Here is a 20,209-nt window from a genome sequence, read left to right on the forward strand (position 1 = left end):
TAAAAAAATGTTGAGCTTTCTTTAGGGGAGAAAGGAAAAAGTCTCTCACCAAAAGATTGCTTAGGAAACAATCAGCCTCACAGTGAAAACTCTGTCTTCCGTTCTAGCGATCATGTGCAGATGGAAGAGGGGGCGAGGCCAGATGCTTTTTTCCCCCAGCAAAGGGGGGGGGGGAAAGCCAGCGACCAACCGCAATCAACCTAAACCTCCCAGGGATCGACCAGTAGATCGTGGTCGATCGGTTGGACATATACAATCTGCTATTACTGAAAATCAGAATGGAAAACTTGGCAGAAACATTTGATTCCTCCTATCCAAGGCACACTCATAAAAACAGGGAGCATTCATTCTTGCTTGCTAGACAGAATGCTGTGATTGCTTCGCTTTATTCTTCTAAGCGGCAAATGAATAGGTAGAGGTAAAACTTTGCATTGTGGTGAATAACTAACAATGGGTCTCAACCCTAGGAGACCTGTGGCCTGCCTTAAAATGTTCTGCACTCCCGCCAGCCCCAGCTGGTGGTCACAAGTGATGGAGGTTGTAGTCTGAACAGCACCTAAAGGGTGTCTGCTTTCCCCATCCCTCCCTTGCACAAATTGGGTGGTATTTCAACTAAGATTTACTCAAAGTTAGGTCCATAAATTTCAATGGTTCAACTCTTGAGTAATATCTCCCATGGAATTGCCACACGAGCAATGTCCCAGGAACCAGAGCTAGTACAGTGGTGCCCCGCAAGACGAATGCCTCGCAAGACGGAAAACCCGCTAGACGAAAGGGTTTTCCGTTTTGGAGGTGCTTCGCAAAACAAATTTCCTATGGGCTTGCTTCGCAAGACGAAAATGTCTTGCGAGTTGCTGCGATTTTTTTTGCTCCCCACCCCCTTTTTCTAAGGCACTAAGCTGCTAATAGCCTTTTAGTAGCTAATCAGCTAATCCCTTAAGCCTTTAATAGCCGCTAAACCGCTAATAGCGCTAATCCGCTAATGGGCTTGCTTTGCAAGACGAACCGCTAGACGAAGAGACTCACGGAACGGATTCTTTTCGTCTTGCGAGGCACCACTGTATAAAACACCCCAGGAAATTCTGGCAGCTACTAGCTGAAGGAGCCACAGCTAGCTTTGGGAGGACTGCTTTATGCTCACAAGCTACTGGAACTGGTTGATTCCCTTCTGTAGTCTGCTATAGCATCTTCTCCTGGGAAAGAGAGAATAGTTAAAGGGCAGAGTTGTGGGTAGTGACCACGTGCTGCTTTAGGAACATAGAAAGCAGTATTGTCTATATTGACTGGTAGCAGTTATCTGGGATTTCAGACAGAAATTTCTCCCGGCCCTACCTGGAGATGGCAGGGATTAAACCTGGAACCCTCTGTGGGCAAAATCGATGCTCCGGCACCGAGCCACTGTTCTTCGGATCATAAGGTTGGCCTGTCTGGCTTAGGCCTCAAATGAAAAGAACGGCAACTAATGCCAGTACAGTCATACCTTGGAAGCCCAGGGCCTTTGAACTCAAAAGTTCTGGCTCCCAAAGAATTGAAAACCAGAAGTGATTGTTCCGGTTTTCGAGGGATTTTCGGAAGCCAAATGTCTGGTGCTCCTGCAGCTGATTGGAAGCCACACCTTGGTTTTTTAACTGTTGAACGGACTCCTGGAACAGATTAAATTAAAAAACTAAGGTACGACTGTGGTACCTCTGGTTATGCACTTAATTCGTTCCAGAGGTCCGTTCTTAACCTGAAACCATTCTTAACCTGAGATAACCACTTTAGCTAATGGGGCCTGCTGCACTGCCAGCGCGCGATTTCAGTTCTCATCCTGAGGTAAAGTTCTTAACCCGAGGCACTGCTTACATGTTAGCAGAGTTTGTAACTTGAAGTGTTTGTAACCCGAGGCACCACTGTAGTGGCTTATCTAAAATTTTCACAATAATAAAGACATGACTTTTCATAAAAGCACCAGTTTTACGCCAAGTGCATAATGACTTTCAGATATGGAGACACTGAGGAGCACAATATAAAACAGAGTAAAACTGTAATGTAATACAGTGCTACCTCAGGTTACATACACTTCAGGTTAGACTCTGCTAACCCAGAAATAGTGCTTCAGGTTAAGAACTTTGCTTCAGGATGAGAACAGAAATCGTGCTCTGGCAGCAGCAGGAGGTCCCATCAGCTAAAGTGGTGCTTCAGGTTAAGAACAGTTTCAGGTTAAGTACGGACCTCCGGAACGAATTAAGTACTTAACCTGAGGCACCACTGTAATTATATAAGTACCTAATACCACTTAACCTCTGTCCAAGTTGTGTTGCATGTGGCCAATACAGACCTAATACCGCAAATACCGTTTGTGTTTGTGCACACCTATACGATGTCAGGATTTATTTGTATAGTTGTTCAAGGCTTTGAGCTTTTTAAAAGAGCTATCGTCTTGTGTCTGTGCACTGTGTTCATGCCACACCCCAGTAGAACCATTCTTGCGTCGGCTACTACGTGCACACACCTGTTATATGCCACCACGTGCCCCGATATCTGTGATAGATGAGTCCACGTGTGGTGTGAATTTGGTGCTTTTCTGAAGTGCATGACATGCCAGCTATGCTGCCTCAGTGCTAAAAACAAAATAGGAATACAGTGGTAACTTGGGTTAAGTACTTAATTCGTTCCGGAGTTCCGTACTTAACCTGAAACTGTTCTCAACCTGAAGCACCACTTTAGCTAATGGGGCCTCCTGCTGCTGCTGCGCCGCCGGAGCACAATTTCTGTTCTCATCCTGAAGCAAAGTTCTTAACCTGAAGCACTATTTCTGAGTTAGCAGAGTCTGTAACCTGAAGCGTATGTAACCTGAGGTACCACTGTACTTAACAGTGGGCTGCCTTGAGAAGGTTCAGAGGAGTGATTAGTTGTTCCTGGGCAACTGGTGTCAAATACAGTCACACCTCATGTTACAGCCACTTCAGGTTACGTGTTTTTGGGTTGTGGACCACGAGAAACCCGGAAGTACCGGAACGGTTTACCTCCGGGTTTCACCGCATACGCAGAAGCGCCAAATCGCACCCGCGCAGATGCAGCGCTTCAGGATGCGAACGCTGCGGGTTGCAGACGTGCCTCTGTCACGGATTATGTCCGCAACCTGAGGTTCCACTGTAGACTGTTCCAACAAACCTAGTTTAGGCCGAAGCCTCGTGGGAGTACTTGGCCTGCATGATCGTTACCGCTGCATCCGTTACGACTCGGCGGCAAATTTTAGCTATCGAACCGCCACCTTGGCCGTCTCTTCTGACCGCAGGGAAGCCATAGAAAGAAAATGTCTGAGCGAACGGTTGTGTATTGAGATAACAAGCTTGCGTTTCTGCACACAGGGAATCATCCTGTTCAAGAGCAGCGCCAAAGAAGCGCTGGATAAAGCCCAGGCGGCAAATGACGGGAGCCTGCAGCTGCGAGGCAGAGAGGTGACGTGGGACGTGTTGGAAGGAGACGTGGCGAGAGAAGCGCTCAAGAAAATCATGGAGGGGCAGCAAGAACTGTTGAACAAAAAGAAAGGAAAAGGTGACGTTTTGCCTTGATTTTTTTTATTCTTCTTTCATTTAGTTTACCTTCTTGGAAGCCTTATTATGCAGATAGCTGGTGTTGAGCAAAGCAGTGGGCTGCTCTTCTCAAGTCTGGGGACCTGCAGAGCAAACGTTTCTGGACTCTTCGGTAGCTCACAGAAGCTATGTAAGGACACAAAGATGAGTCTGGCTGGATCAGACCAGGGAGCTGTCTTGTCCAGAAATGGTTTAATGCAGCGGTGGACCAGTTGCCTTTGGGAAACCTGCAAGCCAGACATGAGGCCTAGGCCAGTGCCAGAAGAGCTCACTTGGTAGAGCATGACTCTTGATCTCAGGGTTGTGTGTTTGAGCTTCACGTTGGGCAAAGCATACCTGCATTGCAAGGGGTTGGTCTAGGTGACCCTTGTGGTCCCGATTCTAGGAATGCTGGAAGAGCAGCAGTGGGGGCGGGGCTTTGGAGGGGACTGCAAAACTGGTGGTGAACTGGACTGTGCAGCAGAGGGGGAAGCCTATGAAATAAGATGCTGGGGCAGTGAGAGCGCACTGGGGATGTAATCCGAATTCTGCAACTGATTCGCACACCTCATTGCTTGTGGTTGGATGGGCAAACTAACTCTCAGCACCGTGCGTGGAGGGGATGCACGAGTTCTGCCGGCGGGGTTTGATCTATGAAGGCTCACCCGCACATACCGGCAAAATGCTTGGGGAGCGTTGCACATGAATAGGCTTTGCATAAGGGTCCAGGGTTCAAGTTCCGGGCAGAGCAAAAGTGGAAAACCGCTGCCTGTCAACATTTGGCTTAGATAGTTGAGGTTGCAGTTTTCTTATCCTCTTGAGATGCGTTGTGGGAAGCCCCTAAAGCTGAATATTAAGCGGCCTAAGACGTGCCTATTCTTGCCTAACAGGCCGCAAAGGTAAAGGAAAATGCGGCAAGGGACCTCAAGGTGCACAGGACAGGAAAGTGAAATTCCAAGGCAAGAAAACGAAGTTTGAGAGTGAAGAGGAAGAAGAGGGGGAAGACGAAAGTGCGACAGGTGAGCGCTTTCCTTTATTAGAACAAGATTCTGAATGCATGCATTGGGTTTAGTATCACATACTCTTAATACTGGCTGGGGTTTTTCCTGGTATCAAATGCAGAATAAAAGGGCTAGGTAAGGAATAAGCCTCAGCAACTCAAGTCTCACATACTTTAGGTTGAATGTCTTTGCAGAATGGTTTACCCGGAACAGGCAAAAATAGTGCTGTGCAACAGAGGCTCCAGCCAACCTGATCTTTCAAGGAGCCTTTGGCAGGACAAGTAATAAAAAGGCAGTGTTAATCTCCACGAAAAAGCCAGAAGGCCAGTAAGATTGGTTGGCAACTCATAGCTCAACGCCAAAATACATTCCCAGCACACTGGGCTGTGTTTACCATCCAGCTTGTTCAGGCTTTTGCAGCTGGGGGGAAATGGCTGATCAGTCAAAATAGGCTCGGAGGCCCCTGTTACTTCAAAATAGTCACTTTACAGCTGAATCTGTTTCACCTTGAACAGCTGCAGGTCCAAGGGGAAAATGGCTGCCTGTGAGGGTCACAAGCATTCCTCGATATTCTTCCATCCAAATGCGTAGCGTAAGCATTTGGTGTTGTTCTGAGAGAGGCACCAAGGACGGTTGCACAAAAAGTTTCAGTAATACTTGCTTTATTGGCAAGAGGTGTAGGGATCTGGCTGTTTTATAGATCAAATACTGAGTTAACTCTTGGGTGTTTTTAGGGGCGGCGAGTCCAAAGAAAAGACCACTGGAAGAGGCTGAGAAGGGAGAGCCTGCCCGCAAACAGCTGAAGACAGAAAATGGAGCTGGAGATGCAGAATAGTAATCCAAAAAAGCACTGAGGGTTTTGCTTTAAAGAAACAAATGATTTGTTTTCAATCATTCCTCCGTTCATCCTGTTTTCTGCAAGAGAATCTAATAAAATCGACTTCGATGTCCACCTGCAAAAAGGGGATAGAAGAAAGAGTTACATTTCAGGTTATTTCTTTGGGATTTTTTTCTTTTTAAAAAACATACCTTTTTATAATAGCTATTTGAGTGAAATCGAACTGTGTTCTCTTTCCTCTATTCTCCCCTTACAACCCCCCTGCATCCCCCCCCCAATATGCTCTGGAGGATTGGGGGCAGGGACTGTGGCCTGGATAAAAGCGTAAGTTGTTTGTAATACAACGCACCCAGGAGTTGCCAACTCTTTTTGTAGGCCCCACACACTAATTACAGCAACCTTTTCTATTAGCTACAACTGAATGCTCTTTTCGAGCCTAATTTCAGCAGTGGGGAAAGGCAGGGCAGCCGTGGGTACCGAGAAAGGCTTCTGCAGGAAATTCTCTGCCCATGGGCAGTACCTCCGTAACCCCTGGGCCAAAGGGGAAAGGCTCAAGAAAACTGAACCACCTTCATTCAAAACTATGTACAAAAGTTGTATTTAGTAGATACCGAATAAACTTAACGTGCTTCAGTGTTGGAATTCAATGAATTGTATTGCATTAAGTTCCAGAAGTGGAACAACAGGTGTACCACCGTCTTGAGTTTGATGGGAAAGGTGGGCTTAAATAAAGCAAAATGTGTACAGTTACCCGACTTGAGTGATTCGATTCTGAACTGCTTGCCAATGCTTTCGTTAAATAAAGGTAAAGGTACCCCTGCCCGTACGGGCCACTCTTGACAGACTCTAGGGTTGTGCGCCCATCTCACTCAAGAGGCCAGGGGCCAGCGCTGTCCAGAGACACTTCCAGGTCACATGGCCAGCGTGACATCGCTGCTCTGGCGAGCCAGAGCCGCACACGGAAACGCCGTTTACCTTCCCGCTAGTAAGCGGTCCCTATTTATCTACTTGCACCCGGGAGTGCTTTCAAACTGCTAGGTTGGCAGGCGCTGGGACCGAACAACGGGAGCGCACCCCGCCGCGGGGATTCGAACCGCCAACCTTTCGATCGACAAGCCCTAGGTGCTGAGGCTTTTACCCACAGCGCCACCCGCGTCCCCCTTCGTTAAATAGCTGCCTTCAAATTTCATTTGCTTTTTCCATTTACCACAACACTGGGAGTTTCGTCGTGTGTGTAATCAACCTGGTGCCTGTAAAAGCCTTTCTTGGCATCCCTCAGGCAATCGGGGCACCTGTCGTTTAAGTGGCTTTTTCTTGCTTTGCCACATAGGATTTTTTTTTTTAGATGGGGAGGGTCAAGGAAGAGGAAACTGCCATTTTTCTCCCCGCCAGCCACATAGAGCCCCTTAGAGGGCCTTCCCCCCCCCCAAAATGGGGGGGAGAGAAGGAACAAGGGCCACCTTGCTTGCTCAGTTATTGCTTGCCTGCCAGCAGGGAGTTGCTTAGTACTGCAGAGGGCCTTTAAAAAAAAACTGACTGGGGATAACCCTGTACAGTGGTACCTTGGGTTAAGTACTTAATTCGTTCAGGAGGTCCGTTCTTAACCTGAAACACCACTCTAGCTGATGGGGCCTCCTGCTGCTGCTGCGCCGCCGGAGCACAATTTCTGTTCTCATCCTGAAGCAAATGTAGTATTTCTGGGTTAGCGGAGTCTGTAACCTGAAGCGTATGTAACCTGAGGTACCATTGTATATGTGAGAAAGATTTGGGGTGGGTTGCCTGTGAGAAAATAGGTGGGTGTATCCACCTTGTATATTTTTGCTTCTACTTAAATATGGTGCTTTCTAGCAACAGCACTTCCATGTGAAAAATCAATATGGTGTAATCCATAATGTGGACCAGCAGGACACAGATGACTTCATGCTCTGTTAGTAAACAGAGGCTTCGTGTAATGTTTAGCTGGATCTCTGCTGGCCCACACTTAGGTTGTACCACCTGCTTGTATCACCACCAGTTTGTTTAGGGGGATGTGTACCTGTACAGTGGTACTTTGGTTCTCAAACTTAGTCCGTTCCAAAACCAAAGCGTTCCAAAACCAAGGCACACTTTCCCATAGAAGGTAATGCAAAATGGATTAATCCGTTCCAGACTTTTAAAAACACCTAAAGCAGCAATTTAACATGACTTTTACTATCTAACGAGACCACTGATCCACAAAATGAAAGCAATAATCAATGTACTGTACTATAAAATAAATAAGACAGTATTGTAGATGATAAAAATTGTTTGGATTGGGGGCTTTTATCCATTTCCGCAGTCACACAATCAATCAGCAGCTGAACTGGGGTTCCACACGGTCACAAAAACAAATTAACTGAAAAAGCCTCAAAAATGCAAAATAAATGGCAAAAACAGTTGTTTGAAAACCGGAACACTAACCGGTATGTTTTCGGTGTTTGAGAACCAAGGTACCACTGTATACATAAAGGTAAAGGTAAAGGTACCCCTGCCCGTACGGGCCAGTCTTGACAGACTCTAGGGTTGTGCGCCCATCTCACTCAAAGAGGCCAAGGGCCAGCGCTGTCCGAAAACACTTCCGGGTCACGTGGCCAGCGTGACATCGCTGCTCTGGCGAGCCAGAGCCGCACACGGAAACGCTGTTTACCTTCCCGCTAATAAGCGGTCCCTATTTATCTACTTGCACCCAGGGGTGCTTTCGAACTGCTAGGTTGGCAGGCGCTGGGACCGAACAGCGGGAGCGCACCCCGCCACGGGGATTTGAACCGCCGACCTTTCGATCGGCAAGCCCTAGGCACTGAGGCTTTAACCCACAGCGCCACCCGCGTCCCTACTGTATACATAATCATGTTCAAAATAGGTTTCATGTTATACGTTAAGAGTTAAGTGGCTTTTAGGGCTGAGCCATTCTTAAGGTCTCTGCTCCCAGAGAGTTGATTCTTGGAATCCTGATTTCTGTTCCCGGATCCACCTTTAGTGCCTGAACAGTTCAGTCACAGAATACACAGAGCTCCTTGCCTAAAAGGTTTTCATACGTGGTCCTAAGCCCGTGGTTCAGTTAAAACTACCAAGTTCCTATATTCACTCTGGCTCAAGAGTGATGTAATACTTGCCGATTTCTTCTTGTGAAACTTGAACGAGGCTGGTAGGTCGTATCTCAGTTCTGAAAACAAAATGAGTAAACACATTAAGCTGTAATGGATGGTATCGGGCAATTATGTCTCTGGGTGTAAACGGCAAAAGCATTAGGGAATAATGATGCGAAAGCAGGTTAACTGGAATCGGGAAGAAAACACAAGTTTCCACGGATTAAATGCATTTTAGATACATGGCCTGTTTTTCCAGGGCCATCAGATGCTGTAGGATAAGGATTTTGGGAGAGTGAGGCAAGGCAGGTGAAGGTGACAAAGCCTGAACTAGATGAAAAATGCACTCGCCACAAAGGAGGACCATCTACCATCTGCTGCCCTCGAGGAAGGTTGTTGCAGGCTTGTTATGCATGCTGCATTTTTTTTAAAAAAAAAAGCATTATGATATTTGTAATCTGTCTTAGAAGAATCCATCCTAGTGTTTCGCAGACAGTGGGTCTCCAGCTGTTTTTGGACTACAATTCCCATCATGCCTGACCACTGGTCTTGCTAGCGAGGGATGATGGGAATTGTAGTCCAGAAACAGCAGGATATAAGTTAAAATAAAATGGATATTGGAGGTCAGGGACATTATTTGTCTAAGGTTTGGATTGGGGGGGGGCTACATTATCAGACAAGCAGTAAATCACCTGATCTACTTCTAAAATACAATTTAAAAGATTTTTTTAAATTGTCTGCTCTCATTTAACCATACTTATTTCCCCTAATAGCCAAGTTCTCAGGGCAACTCAACCGGAAAAAGCAAAACTGGCTCCTACATCGTATGTAATCAAGTCAGCATCGTTATAGCTCTTACAAAATGACTTTTGGAAGCAGCTCTTTTGAGTTTCATTTTTTTAGGCACTATAAGACAACCCAAATACGGTCAAACCTTGGTTCCCAAACGCCTCCATTTTGGAACGTTTTGGCTACCGAATGCCAAAAACCCGGAAGTAAGTGATCCGGTTTTCAAAGATTTTTCGGAAGCCGAAAATCTGATGTGGCTTCCGCTTGAGTGCAGGAAGCTCCTGCATCCAATCAGAAGCCACACCTCGGTTGTCAAATGTTTTGGAAGCCAAATGGGCTTCTGTAATGGATTACGTTCAACAACCGAGGTTTGACTGTATTAAGCATAATCTGTGTTTTCATTTTTTTATTAAATTCAAGTTGCTCCTCCTCACAGCAGCCTCCAATCTAGCCCAAACCTTCTCTGAGCCTGGCTTCGGCTGGGGAGGACGGGATATAAATAAATTATTATTATTATTATTATTATTATTATTATTATTATTATTATTATTAGCAAGGGGAACTATGTGCCTTTAAGGCTGATCTAAACCGTCAGCTCTTACCTGCTAAAACTTCCATTTTCACGTTCCATTCATCTGCTTTCTTCTGGATATGCTAAGCATGGAAGAAATGCAAGGTGTTTAGTGGTCACCTCGACAATCAGCAGAAGCGTGCCTGATCTTTTGAACTGACGCAACAGCTGTGATAGGACTGCTTCCATCGTGACCAAAGGGTAAGAATCCTAAACACTGACTGTTGTAATGCAGCTTATCATGAAATTATGTTCCAAAGTTGTGTTCTTTGTGTCACTAGAGCTCCCATAAGTTCTGACCCACTCAGTTCCTGTAATGTAGGTGGAAAGAAGACAAGCTTGACTGAGATGTACCTGTCGGGTCGAAGTCTTGTGCAAGGAATATACGGCTGTCCTTGCCAACTGTAATGCTGTCTTGAGAAAAGCCATATCCATGCCTAGGAAAATAAAGATTGTTGTTAAGTTTCAAATCGCCTATTGAATGCGCCAAAGCAAAACTTGTTTTACTGAAACCGGTAGCATGCTAGCAAACTTGAGAGGTGGGATGACAAACATTAAATTGATTTTAAGCTTTGTCCGTCAGCATTAAGTGAAACTTGCATCACTTTTGGAAAAAAAATGTTTTCTTTAATTTGGAAGCCAAATTTGTCTCTTCCAGATTTTCAGCATTGAAAGCCTAATTAAACAGTATATTTGAATATTCAGTTTCCCTGCCCAGGAAGAGTAAATATTTTAGCTACCTGTTCCTGTCTAACATCATGCTTTTAGTTACAACCTTAAACAAATTAGTGCCTCTTTCCGCAAAAGATGACAGACCTTACTGACGAGTGGGAAGAAACAGAAGCGATATGCCTAAACTTCAGTAAAACTTTTGCCATTTTCAGATGACTTACTCTGCCCACCCAACCCCACAAAAAAACAGGGAAGGTTTTGCCCTCTATAAAGGTAAAGGGACCCCTGACCATTAGGTCCAGTCGGGACCGACTCTGGGGTTGCGGTGCTCATCTCACTTTATTGGCCAAGGGAGCCGGCGTACAGCTTCCGGGTCATGTGGCCAGCAGGACTAAGCCGCTTCTGGCGAACCAGAGCAGCGCACAGAAACGCTGTTTACCTTCCCGCCGGAGCGGTACCTATTTATCTACTTGCACTTTGATGTGCTTTCGAACTGCTAGGTGGGCAGGAGCAAGGACCGAGCAATGGGAGCTCACTCCGTCCCGGGGATTCAAACCGCCGACCTTCTGATCAGCAAATCCTAGGCTCTGTGGTTTAACCCACAGCGCCACCCATGTCCCTTTTAGATGCCCCTATTAGATGGCTACAATATGCTGGCTAAAGTAGCATATGCTTGGAAATATTAACAAGCAGAACATCACATGCATCTATCCTAAATCTAGTGCTAAATGTAGAAAGAAAGTGAACACTTTTGAAGAACAGAAGGTTTGCACAACCTGGGAGGAGAGCAAAACAGGATTGGTGAAATGAGTCTTCCAATATATGGAAGATGCATGAGGATAAATCCTTATTAACACCACACATGCAGCCTAAAAAAAATGGCACTAGACTTTAGAAATCGCCACCCTTAACACAATCCAAAAGTAAGTACTGAAAGAAATTGCCGAGAAGCGTAATTACAAAACATTTAGTTTGTTAAGCTAGTTGCTTTATCATTACCAACCTTTATTGTGCTTCGTTCCAAAGGGGGGATTCATAATGACTGTATCAAAGGTTTTTGGCATTCTGTCAGACAAAGAACACACATTGCACTGGACCAAATCAATATTTGTCAGCTCAAATTCTTCAGCGTTCTTGCTAAATACTTCCAAGGCATCAGCATCTATGTCAAATCCTATACATAACCTGGAAAAGGGGAAAATGAAAAACAGCAATTACAGTTATGAATATTTCTAGTTACAGGTAGGTTGCCGACCAACTAAGTTTGTTATTGGTATGAGCTTTCGTGTGCTTGCACACTTATCTGAAGTGGTATCTGAAGAAGTGTGCATGCACACGAAAGCTCATACCAATAACAAACTTAGCTGGTCTATAAGGCGCTACTAGAAGGATTTTTTTAAAATTTTGTTTGAGTTACGAATATGTTGAAGTTATTCCAGGTATAGGTAAAAGGTAAAGGACCCCGGACGGATAAGTCCAGTCAAAGGCAGCTATGGGCTTGCAGCGCTCATCTTGCTTTCAGGCCGAGGGAGCCAGCGTTTGTCCACAGTTAGTTTTCTGGGTCATGTGACCAGCACGACTAAACCACTTCTGGCGCACGGAGGACCGTGACAAGTGCCAGAGCGCACGGAAAGGCCGTTTACCTTCCCGCTGCAGCGGTACCTATTTATCTACTTGCACTGGTGTGCTTTCAAACTGCTGGGTTAGCAGGAGCTGGAAGCTCACTCCGTGGCGGGGATTCAAACCACCGACCTTCTGATCAGCAAGCCCAAGAGGCTCAATGGTTTAGACCACAGCGCCACCTGCGTCCCTATTCCTGGTATATGTGTACTGTGAAAGAAGGATTGGTCTTACTTTCCCCACTTGACTAAGGGAGGAGCAAAGTGGGAAAACATATGAGCTTTGTGCACAGTCAAGTTAAACAAACCATACTCTGTGGCTCAGTGTGGCGTTTGAAGGCAGCCAGTGTATTTAGGAATACACATTATATTCAAAGCAACAAAGCATGGCTAGACTGCATCCCTACTCAGCAGTGTATCCAATTTATGCTTGCAGTTTTCAAATCAATATGGATACAAGCCATTACTCAGCAGGTCCCAGGTTCAATCCCCAGCATCAATAGGTGGGACTGAAATGTCCCCAAACTGCAACTCTGCAGAACCACTGCAATTCACTATAAACAATACAGTGGTGCCCCGCAAGACGAATGCCTCGCAAGACGGAAAACCCGCTAGACGAAAGGGTTTTCCGTTTTTCAATGCGCTTCGCAGGACAAATTTCTCTATGGGCTTGCTTCGCAAGACGAGGCACCACTGTACTGAGCTAGACAGACCAATGGTTTCACTCAGTATAGTGGTACCTCGGTTTCATGAACAGTCTGGTTTAAGAACAATTCGGTTTACAAACTTCGCAAAACTGGAAATAGTGTCTTGGTTTGAGAACTTTTACCTTGGTCTAAGAACAGAATCCGAACGATGGAAGGGCACCGGCGGCAGGAGGCCTCATTAGGGAAAACACGCCTTGGTTTAAGAATGGTTTTGGTTTAAGAGCAGACTTCTGGAACGGATTAAGTTTGTAAACCAAGATACCACTGTATTAGGGATTTCCTAATGAACATGTATAATAGGTCCAGGTCTTTTAGTACAGGTCCAGATCAGGACGCTAGCCTTTAACGTAAAACCCTTTCTAAAATTTACTAACTGTACTTTTATAGGTTGGTTGGCTTCATCAAGGCTTTCTGGTTACACACTTATAATTTTTCAGAAATACATCCAGTATCGGCACCCATTATGAGAAAGCAAGAAGCACATTGCTGTAAGAGACCTACCCTGCTCCCAACATGGCGCTTCCAACGCTCAACACACCACAACCGCACCCAAGATCTGCAACAGTCTTGTTTTCAATATCACCGAAAGTATTGTGAATTGTATAAAGCATACATGCTAGATGACAAAAACAAAGAAATACAGGTGACAGGTTCCGGGCAAATACAAAACCATACTGCAAGGCTGGAATGAAATGCAGGCCTCTAATCTATCCCCTTTTTGCCAGCTGAATAGTTTCCTATTAAGTCCAAGCACTCTCAGCCAACCAGCCAACTTAATAATAATAATAATAATAATAATAATAATAATAATAAATTTTTATTTATACCCCGCCCTCCCCAGCCAAGACCAGGCTCAGGGCGGCTAACAACCAATAATAAAAACAAGTTGATTAAAATACAATTTAAAAGATTAAGATACAATATTAAAACAATTAGGGAGCAATCTCATGATAGGAGGAGAAAGGAAAAAGAAAAAGGGGGAGGGAATCAAACTGATTCTGAGCCAAAGGCCAGGTGGAACAACTCTGTCTCACAGGCCCTGCGGAAAGAAATCAGATCCTGCAGGGCCCTGGTCTCATGAGGCAGAGCGTTCCACCAAGCCGGAGCCAGAGTTGAAAAGGCCCTGGCTCTGGTTGAGGCTGATCTAACTTCCTTAGGGCCCGGGACCTCTAGGGTGTTGCTATTTATGGACCTTGAGGCTCTCCGTGGGGCATACCGGGAGAGGCGGTCTCGTAGGTACAAGCTTCCTAGGCCGTGAAGGGCTTTAAAGGTCAAAAGCAGCACCTTAAATCTGACCCTGTACTCCACCGGGAGCCAATGCAGCTGGAAAAGCTAGTGGGCAAGGCAAGCTAAGAAGACTAAAGTAAATATATTTGCAAGACAGGTTGTAAAAAAATCCAGGTGGCTCAAGCCAGTGATTAGCACAGAACAAGTCAAACAAGAAGGCGTTTCTGTTCATGACCCCAAAATATGGGAATTATCTTGGAAGCATGTGTTCTTCCACGAAACCGTTTCGAACATGGACTCTTGCTTTTCAGAGGAGTGCAACAGCATAACAAGACAGTCATAATTCAATATCAATTAGCAACTTAAGCTCCAGGGATACAAATTTAGCTCTTGACTTTCTTGACAGCCCCAGGAGAAAAACATGTTTTATCCACAACTTAAAGCTTGTTAATGAGAATTTTTGCTGCCCACATGACTTAAATTTAATGCTAAATACACATCATTGCTATATACATCATCCACGCCAACAACCAAAGGTTCTAGAATGAGGGTGCTTTCTTGAATTAGCGTTTGCAGAATAGATTTATAGGGTTGCATCCAAGTCACAGTAAATCCATTTAAATCAATAAATTTAAGTTAGTCATTATTAGCTTAACCCTCTTGTTTTCAATAGGTCTCCTCTAAGTATGCTAGCCATACTGTTAAGAAATAGAAAAAATATTGAGATTTACCTGCAATATGTGGTCTTGTTGGATATTGCTCAAGCAGAAGTTTTGGATTCTCAAAATCATCAACTTGTTGAAGATTGCTCTCTAGTTCTTTAAGTTTTAACTTCTTCATGTTTAGTTTAAGCTTGAAGGGAAATTTATAATCAGATATACATAGGAATTAAACACGGACATGATTGTTACATGTATGCACTGGGTTCAAGAGCACAATTCCTGTTTTTCTTTAATTTGTTTTTGTCCTCTGCCACCTGTATTTATTAAAGTTTTAGGAAAGAACATAAATAATACAGCAGCAAGTCAACAGATTAAATTTGTAAAAAAAGATAAAGTGTTACCAAGCACGATAAAACAACAACAACAACAACTTTATTAGCAACAGCAACAACAACAACAACAACAACAACTTTATTAGTTATACCCTGCCCATCTGACTAGGTTGTCCTGGCCACTCTGGGTGGCTTCCAACATATATTTAAAAATTATAAAACATCCAGCATTTAAAAGCTTCCCTATGCAGGGTTGCCTTCAGATGCCTTCCAACTTTTCTTTCAATTTCTAACACTTAGAATTTTTCACTTGTTCATCCGTTCAGTTTATAAGCCACAATATAACAGTCCTCCAGGCACCATACAAGGTACGACGACAATGCTATAAAACAAGCTTGCAAATTAAAAACAGAAAACACATGACCGTAAAACTAAACAAATCACTCTTGGGGGGGGGGGACTGCCAAGAGAAGGAAATGCTGCAGACAGTTGGAACAAATAAGCAAAATAATGTGAAATGGTGGCACCCCACCAAAACAAAACCCCACCCTACAATAGAGTAAAACTTTTATTTAGGCCAATTTAAAAAGAGCACAAACTCTCAGGCTGGATGCTAATAAGGAGAGAAACAGGCAGGAGAGAAAAAGGTGCCAGGCCTTATGAAACTGAAGCCATCAGGGCTTCAGTATACGTGGACCAATATTTTTTAATGTGCTTCAAGAATCGTGAGACATGAGAGATCATTGGGAAAATTCTCAAAATTGGGGAGAGCTCAAAATCGAGCCCCCTGGTATTGGAACAGTTGGCATTAGTAATTGAATTACAATTAGGTATTGTTATAATGAGGCTATTATTGGATTGCAATTAAAAATTAATTTTAAAAAAAATTAATAAAAAAATCGAGCCCCAATGCACGCTTACTCGGAAGTAAAGCTGCACCTGAATGAAGCCTGAACAGGATAGCAACCGTCCCAAAGGGAAAAGGAGCTTCTCTTCCAGCGTTGTATTCGTGTTCCCGAGAAGATAGTGCAAAAAGCAACAGCAGCAACGAGTTTTGGGTTTTTTTGGAAAATAATAATACTAATTTTATCATTCATATGCCGCCCATCTGACTGGGCTGCTCCCAATCAAATATTAAAAACACAATGAAACTTCAAGCATTAAAATAAACTCCCTGCAAAAACTTCAGATGCCTTCTAAAAGTCAAATAGCTGTTCGCAAGAATAAGCACCCGAAGTGTCTTCCAGGAAGATGCCTTTTACCTTCTTCGCTGCAGCTTCCACGCCACGAAAGATCACATTTCCGCTTTGTGCGGTTTCTTAAGGGATCCCCTGTACACAAAAGAAACAGCAGCCCCCTCGCTTTAGTTCCTCTTGCTGCTGCTGCAGCGAAAACCCGGAGCAGGAATCCGGCGCCTGCCCTGGAAGCGCGAGAAATGGGATGGAAACTGTCACTTTCGATGCACAAGCATAGCTGTCAACTTTCAGATTTGAAAATAAGGGATCAGCAGCCTAGAAAATAAGGGATCAGCAGCCTCACCTGTCCCAGGGATATCTAACAATCCGGGATAGCAGCCGGAAGCAGCGGGAAACGGCGCTGGAATAAGAGAATTTCCCACAAAAAAAGGGAAGGCTGACAGCTATGTGCACAAGTCAGGGTTGGATTGCCATATATATTTCGAAAAGTAAAGAACCCAGGACACCGCGAAAGTTGTGGGGCTTTTTTAAATTTTTTAGGAAGACCCCCCCCCCCCAAAAAAACACTCTGCGATTTTTCTTTTGGAAATAGTTTTATTTGATTTTACAAATGAAAAATTAGTTACAATGCCTAATAAAGGTAAAGGGACCCCGACCAATAGGTCCAGTCATGACCAACTCTGGGGTTGCGGCGCTCATCTCGCTTTATTGGCCGAGAGAGCTGGCACACAGCTTCTGGGTCATGTGGCCAGCATGACTAAGCCGCTTCTGGGGAACCGGAGCAGCACACGGAAACGCCGTACACCTTCCCACCACAGCGATACCTATTTATCGACTTGCACTGCATGCTTTCGAACTGCTAGGTTGGCAGGAGCTGGGATCGAGGGGTGGTGCTGTGGTCTAAACCACTGAGCCTCTTGGGCTTGCCCATCAGAAGATCGGCAGTTCGAAGCCCTGCGACGGGTGAGCTCCTGTTGCTTAGTCCCTGCTCCTGCCAACCTAACAATGCCGAATACATATCCATAAAATGAGATTTCCCTGAATCTCGCAACTTTCCCCCACCCCCTCCATGGCTCCTATTGTCAGCATTTCCAACTGCATATCATTTCATAGTCTGTGTTTGGTATCTACCCATATTGTCCATGATATTTGTTACATTACAAGCGAAGTTAAAACCCTGCTAATGTTTTCATCTGCTTTCGATCAACTTGCCTAAGATCCAGGACAAAGCACCACCTTTTGAAAATTCAAACCAGACGTCAATTCCGCCTTTGAAATCCAGTTCATGTCTGGGAAAATCCGGACGTATGGCGGTCCTACACCAGGGAGAAGCAGTTTGGGGAGCGAGATTGATTCAGCACAGTTGGCTTCCCTTCTGCCTAAAAGCCCCATTGGATCAGAGTGGTGGATCCACCCAGTTCTGCGCAGATTTTTAAGCGATTGCAAACCCGCTTAAAGCCCAGGATTCAAACATGCTAACTTCAGTACAGATGGCAGCTGTTAACTATTGCATTGCATGTAAGCTACTTATGTAAGATGTTACGTGTTAAGTTGTGGGTGAACATATTAGACGACACAGCGATTCTTCAAACAGCTCTTGTTTATTCACAGGCCAGAAGAGAACTGAACTGAAGGGTTCAGCCAGCCTGCTTATATAGAGCTTCGCTACAACGCAACTGTAACAACTTTCTGTAACTATCCAATCAGTGAACGTCACTTTCAAGCCCTTATTTGCATATGTGGACCTGAGTGATATCTACAATATCCCCCTGCTGGCCCAGGCTGAGAACCTCAGGACATAACATTACGGGGAAGCAGCATACAATTCTCGGCCAAATAAGCTGCTTTCGGAAACCTAACGCCCGCCAGTAGCACAAGCCAATGCATGCCTACTCAGAAGCAAGTCCTGTTGAGTTAATTGGGATTTACTCCCAAATTGATGTAGCTTTTGGGGAGCTATCTGGGGTGAAAGGGCAGCCAGTGTCCAATTAAACCCTGTGGCGGCCCCTAGGCAGTCGGAATCTCAGTGCCCCCCTAGCAAATGATCTCCTAATACTTAATTGTAATTTTCTTTCAAGATCAAATCAATATTATTTCAATCTTTTGTCGTGGAGTCCCTAGGTCTACTCTGCCAATTTGGTAATCCGGCACTGAAGACACCCAGGCGCATTGATTCAAAACTTTCTGTGGCTTTTGCATACAGTGGTGCCCCACAAGACGAATGCCTCGCAAGACGGAAAACCCGCTAGACGAAAGGGTTTTCCGTTTTTCAATGCGTTTCGCAGGACGAATTTCTCTATGGGCTTGCTTCGCAAGACGAAAATGTCTTGTGATTCCTGGGGGGTTTTTTTTCGCTCCCCACCCCCTTTTTCTAAGGCACTAAGCTGCTAATAGCCTTTTAGCAGCTAATCCGCTAATCCCTTAAGCCTTTAATAGCCGCTAATAGCCGCTAAACCGCTAATAGCGCTAATCCGCTAATGGGCTTGCTTCGCAAGACGAAAAAACCGCTAGACGAAGAGACTCATGGAACGGATTCTTTTCGTCTTGCGAGGCACCACTGTATTTGCAACCATTTGTTTCACCACTTTTAGTGCTGGGCCTTCTATACCACTGCCTGCAGCGACAGAGGTTAACAGAGTGCTATCAGGAGTGGGGTGCATCCACGGCAACAGTATATACAGTGGAATACCCTTCCTTGATTATTTTCTTTCAAGAACAAATCAAAATTATTTTAATCCATTGTTGTGGGGCCCCTAAAAGGCATGAGACCCATAGGCGGTGCCTACTCCATGGGGATAACCAGGATTTTTGTTGACCGGGGGACAGAACCTCAGATTTGATTTTTACTAATTTTGGGGAGGGGGCAGCAGCCCTCTCTGCCCATGGCCTCCTCTACCTTTCTGGTAATCTAGCACTGCTTCCAAATCTAGTGGGTGCCTGAAGCGAAGGACTATCGGTCAAAGAACGTCATCAACCTTCCTTATGCGTGGCTCAAGGGCCGTTCGTGTGAATGCCACCACACAGTTGTTCCCCAGGGGTGCCCAAACTTTTGTAAAAGAGGGCCAGATTTTGATGAACTGAACATGCCTGAAAGCTGATCTTAGTTGCTGAGGACTGAAGTTGTTGAGCTTTTTTTACAATTTTACCCCAAAGTTGTTGAGCTTTCTTTAGAATTGACGTTGTTGAAATAATATAAACTGCCACAGGGGCCGGATTAGGCCCTCGAAACAGACTTTGGACATGCTTGCCTTAAAACCAGCGTTTCCTAAGCTTGGGTCTCCAGCTGTGTTTGAACTACAACTCCCATCTTCCCTAGTTAGCAGGACCAGTGGTCAGGAATGATGGGAATTGTAGTCCAAAGAAAACCACAACCAGCTGTGGTAACCCAAGTTTGGGGAACAGTACTTGGCGGGTTGTTGCTTTTATTTTGATTTTACATTTTATATCTTGATTTTGTTCTGTCAACTGCCCTGAGACCTCTGGGCATAGGGCGGTATATAACAACAACAACAACAACAACACAACCCAGAGGAGCCAACTTGAATAGAATATTGTGGGGTGGGTCAGGTAAACCTCACCTCACATGACCGATCACCTGATGCGGTGCAAAATGCCCATTAACTTTGGCCTCAAATGTTTTATGGAAAGTGGGGTAGCCCTTCGGCCCCCAGGAGTTGGCTCCTATGCCTCTAGCTAAAGAGTTGGGTCGGGCCTCCGTGACGCGCGTCTCGCTTCTTGAGTTTGGCCGAAACGCGCCGCTTGGCTCGCCGTGTGAACGCCGCGAGCGCTTTGCGTTTCACGCGTGTTAGCAGGCGCACCAACCCGCCCTGTACACACGTACATATATAAACACGCAGGTTCCTCGGAGGCTGCACACCGGAGGGGGCGGGTGTGTGTACAGTAACATCAGGGCGGGGAGGCGCCGCCAGGAGCC

At 45.1% G+C, this 20,209-nt stretch overlaps 2 protein-coding genes across 2 annotated transcripts in view; one reads left to right on the plus strand and one right to left on the minus strand.

Annotated features, from left to right (window-relative positions):
* The window catches only part of SSB (small RNA binding exonuclease protection factor La), a 21,626-nt gene extending 15,480 nt beyond the window's left edge, over positions 1 to 6,146 (plus strand). The window contains exons 10-12 of the mRNA XM_083411953.1: positions 3,354 to 3,540; positions 4,448 to 4,576; positions 5,293 to 6,146. Coding sequence (XP_083268079.1) covers positions 3,354 to 3,540; positions 4,448 to 4,576; positions 5,293 to 5,393 — 417 coding nt within the window. The 3' untranslated portion in view covers positions 5,394 to 6,146. The remainder of the gene's footprint in view (positions 1 to 3,353; positions 3,541 to 4,447; positions 4,577 to 5,292) is intronic.
* Positions 5,204 to 16,470, minus strand: METTL5 (methyltransferase 5, N6-adenosine). The gene is made up of 8 exons (XM_083413929.1): positions 16,342 to 16,470; positions 14,817 to 14,937; positions 13,360 to 13,474; positions 11,536 to 11,717; positions 10,215 to 10,297; positions 9,892 to 9,943; positions 8,528 to 8,577; positions 5,204 to 5,511 (listed from the first exon to the last, which is right to left on the minus strand). Exons 2-8 carry the CDS (start codon positions 14,923 to 14,925, stop codon positions 5,446 to 5,448), a joined length of 657 nt encoding a protein of 218 aa, XP_083270055.1. The 5' UTR covers positions 14,926 to 14,937; positions 16,342 to 16,470; the 3' UTR covers positions 5,204 to 5,445.
* Between the last annotated feature and the right edge of the window lie 3,739 nt (positions 16,471 to 20,209).

This window comes from Podarcis tiliguerta (assembly GCF_965153285.1).
Source record: "Podarcis tiliguerta genome assembly, chromosome: 1".
Classification (NCBI taxonomy): Eukaryota; Metazoa; Chordata; class Lepidosauria; order Squamata; family Lacertidae; genus Podarcis; species Podarcis tiliguerta.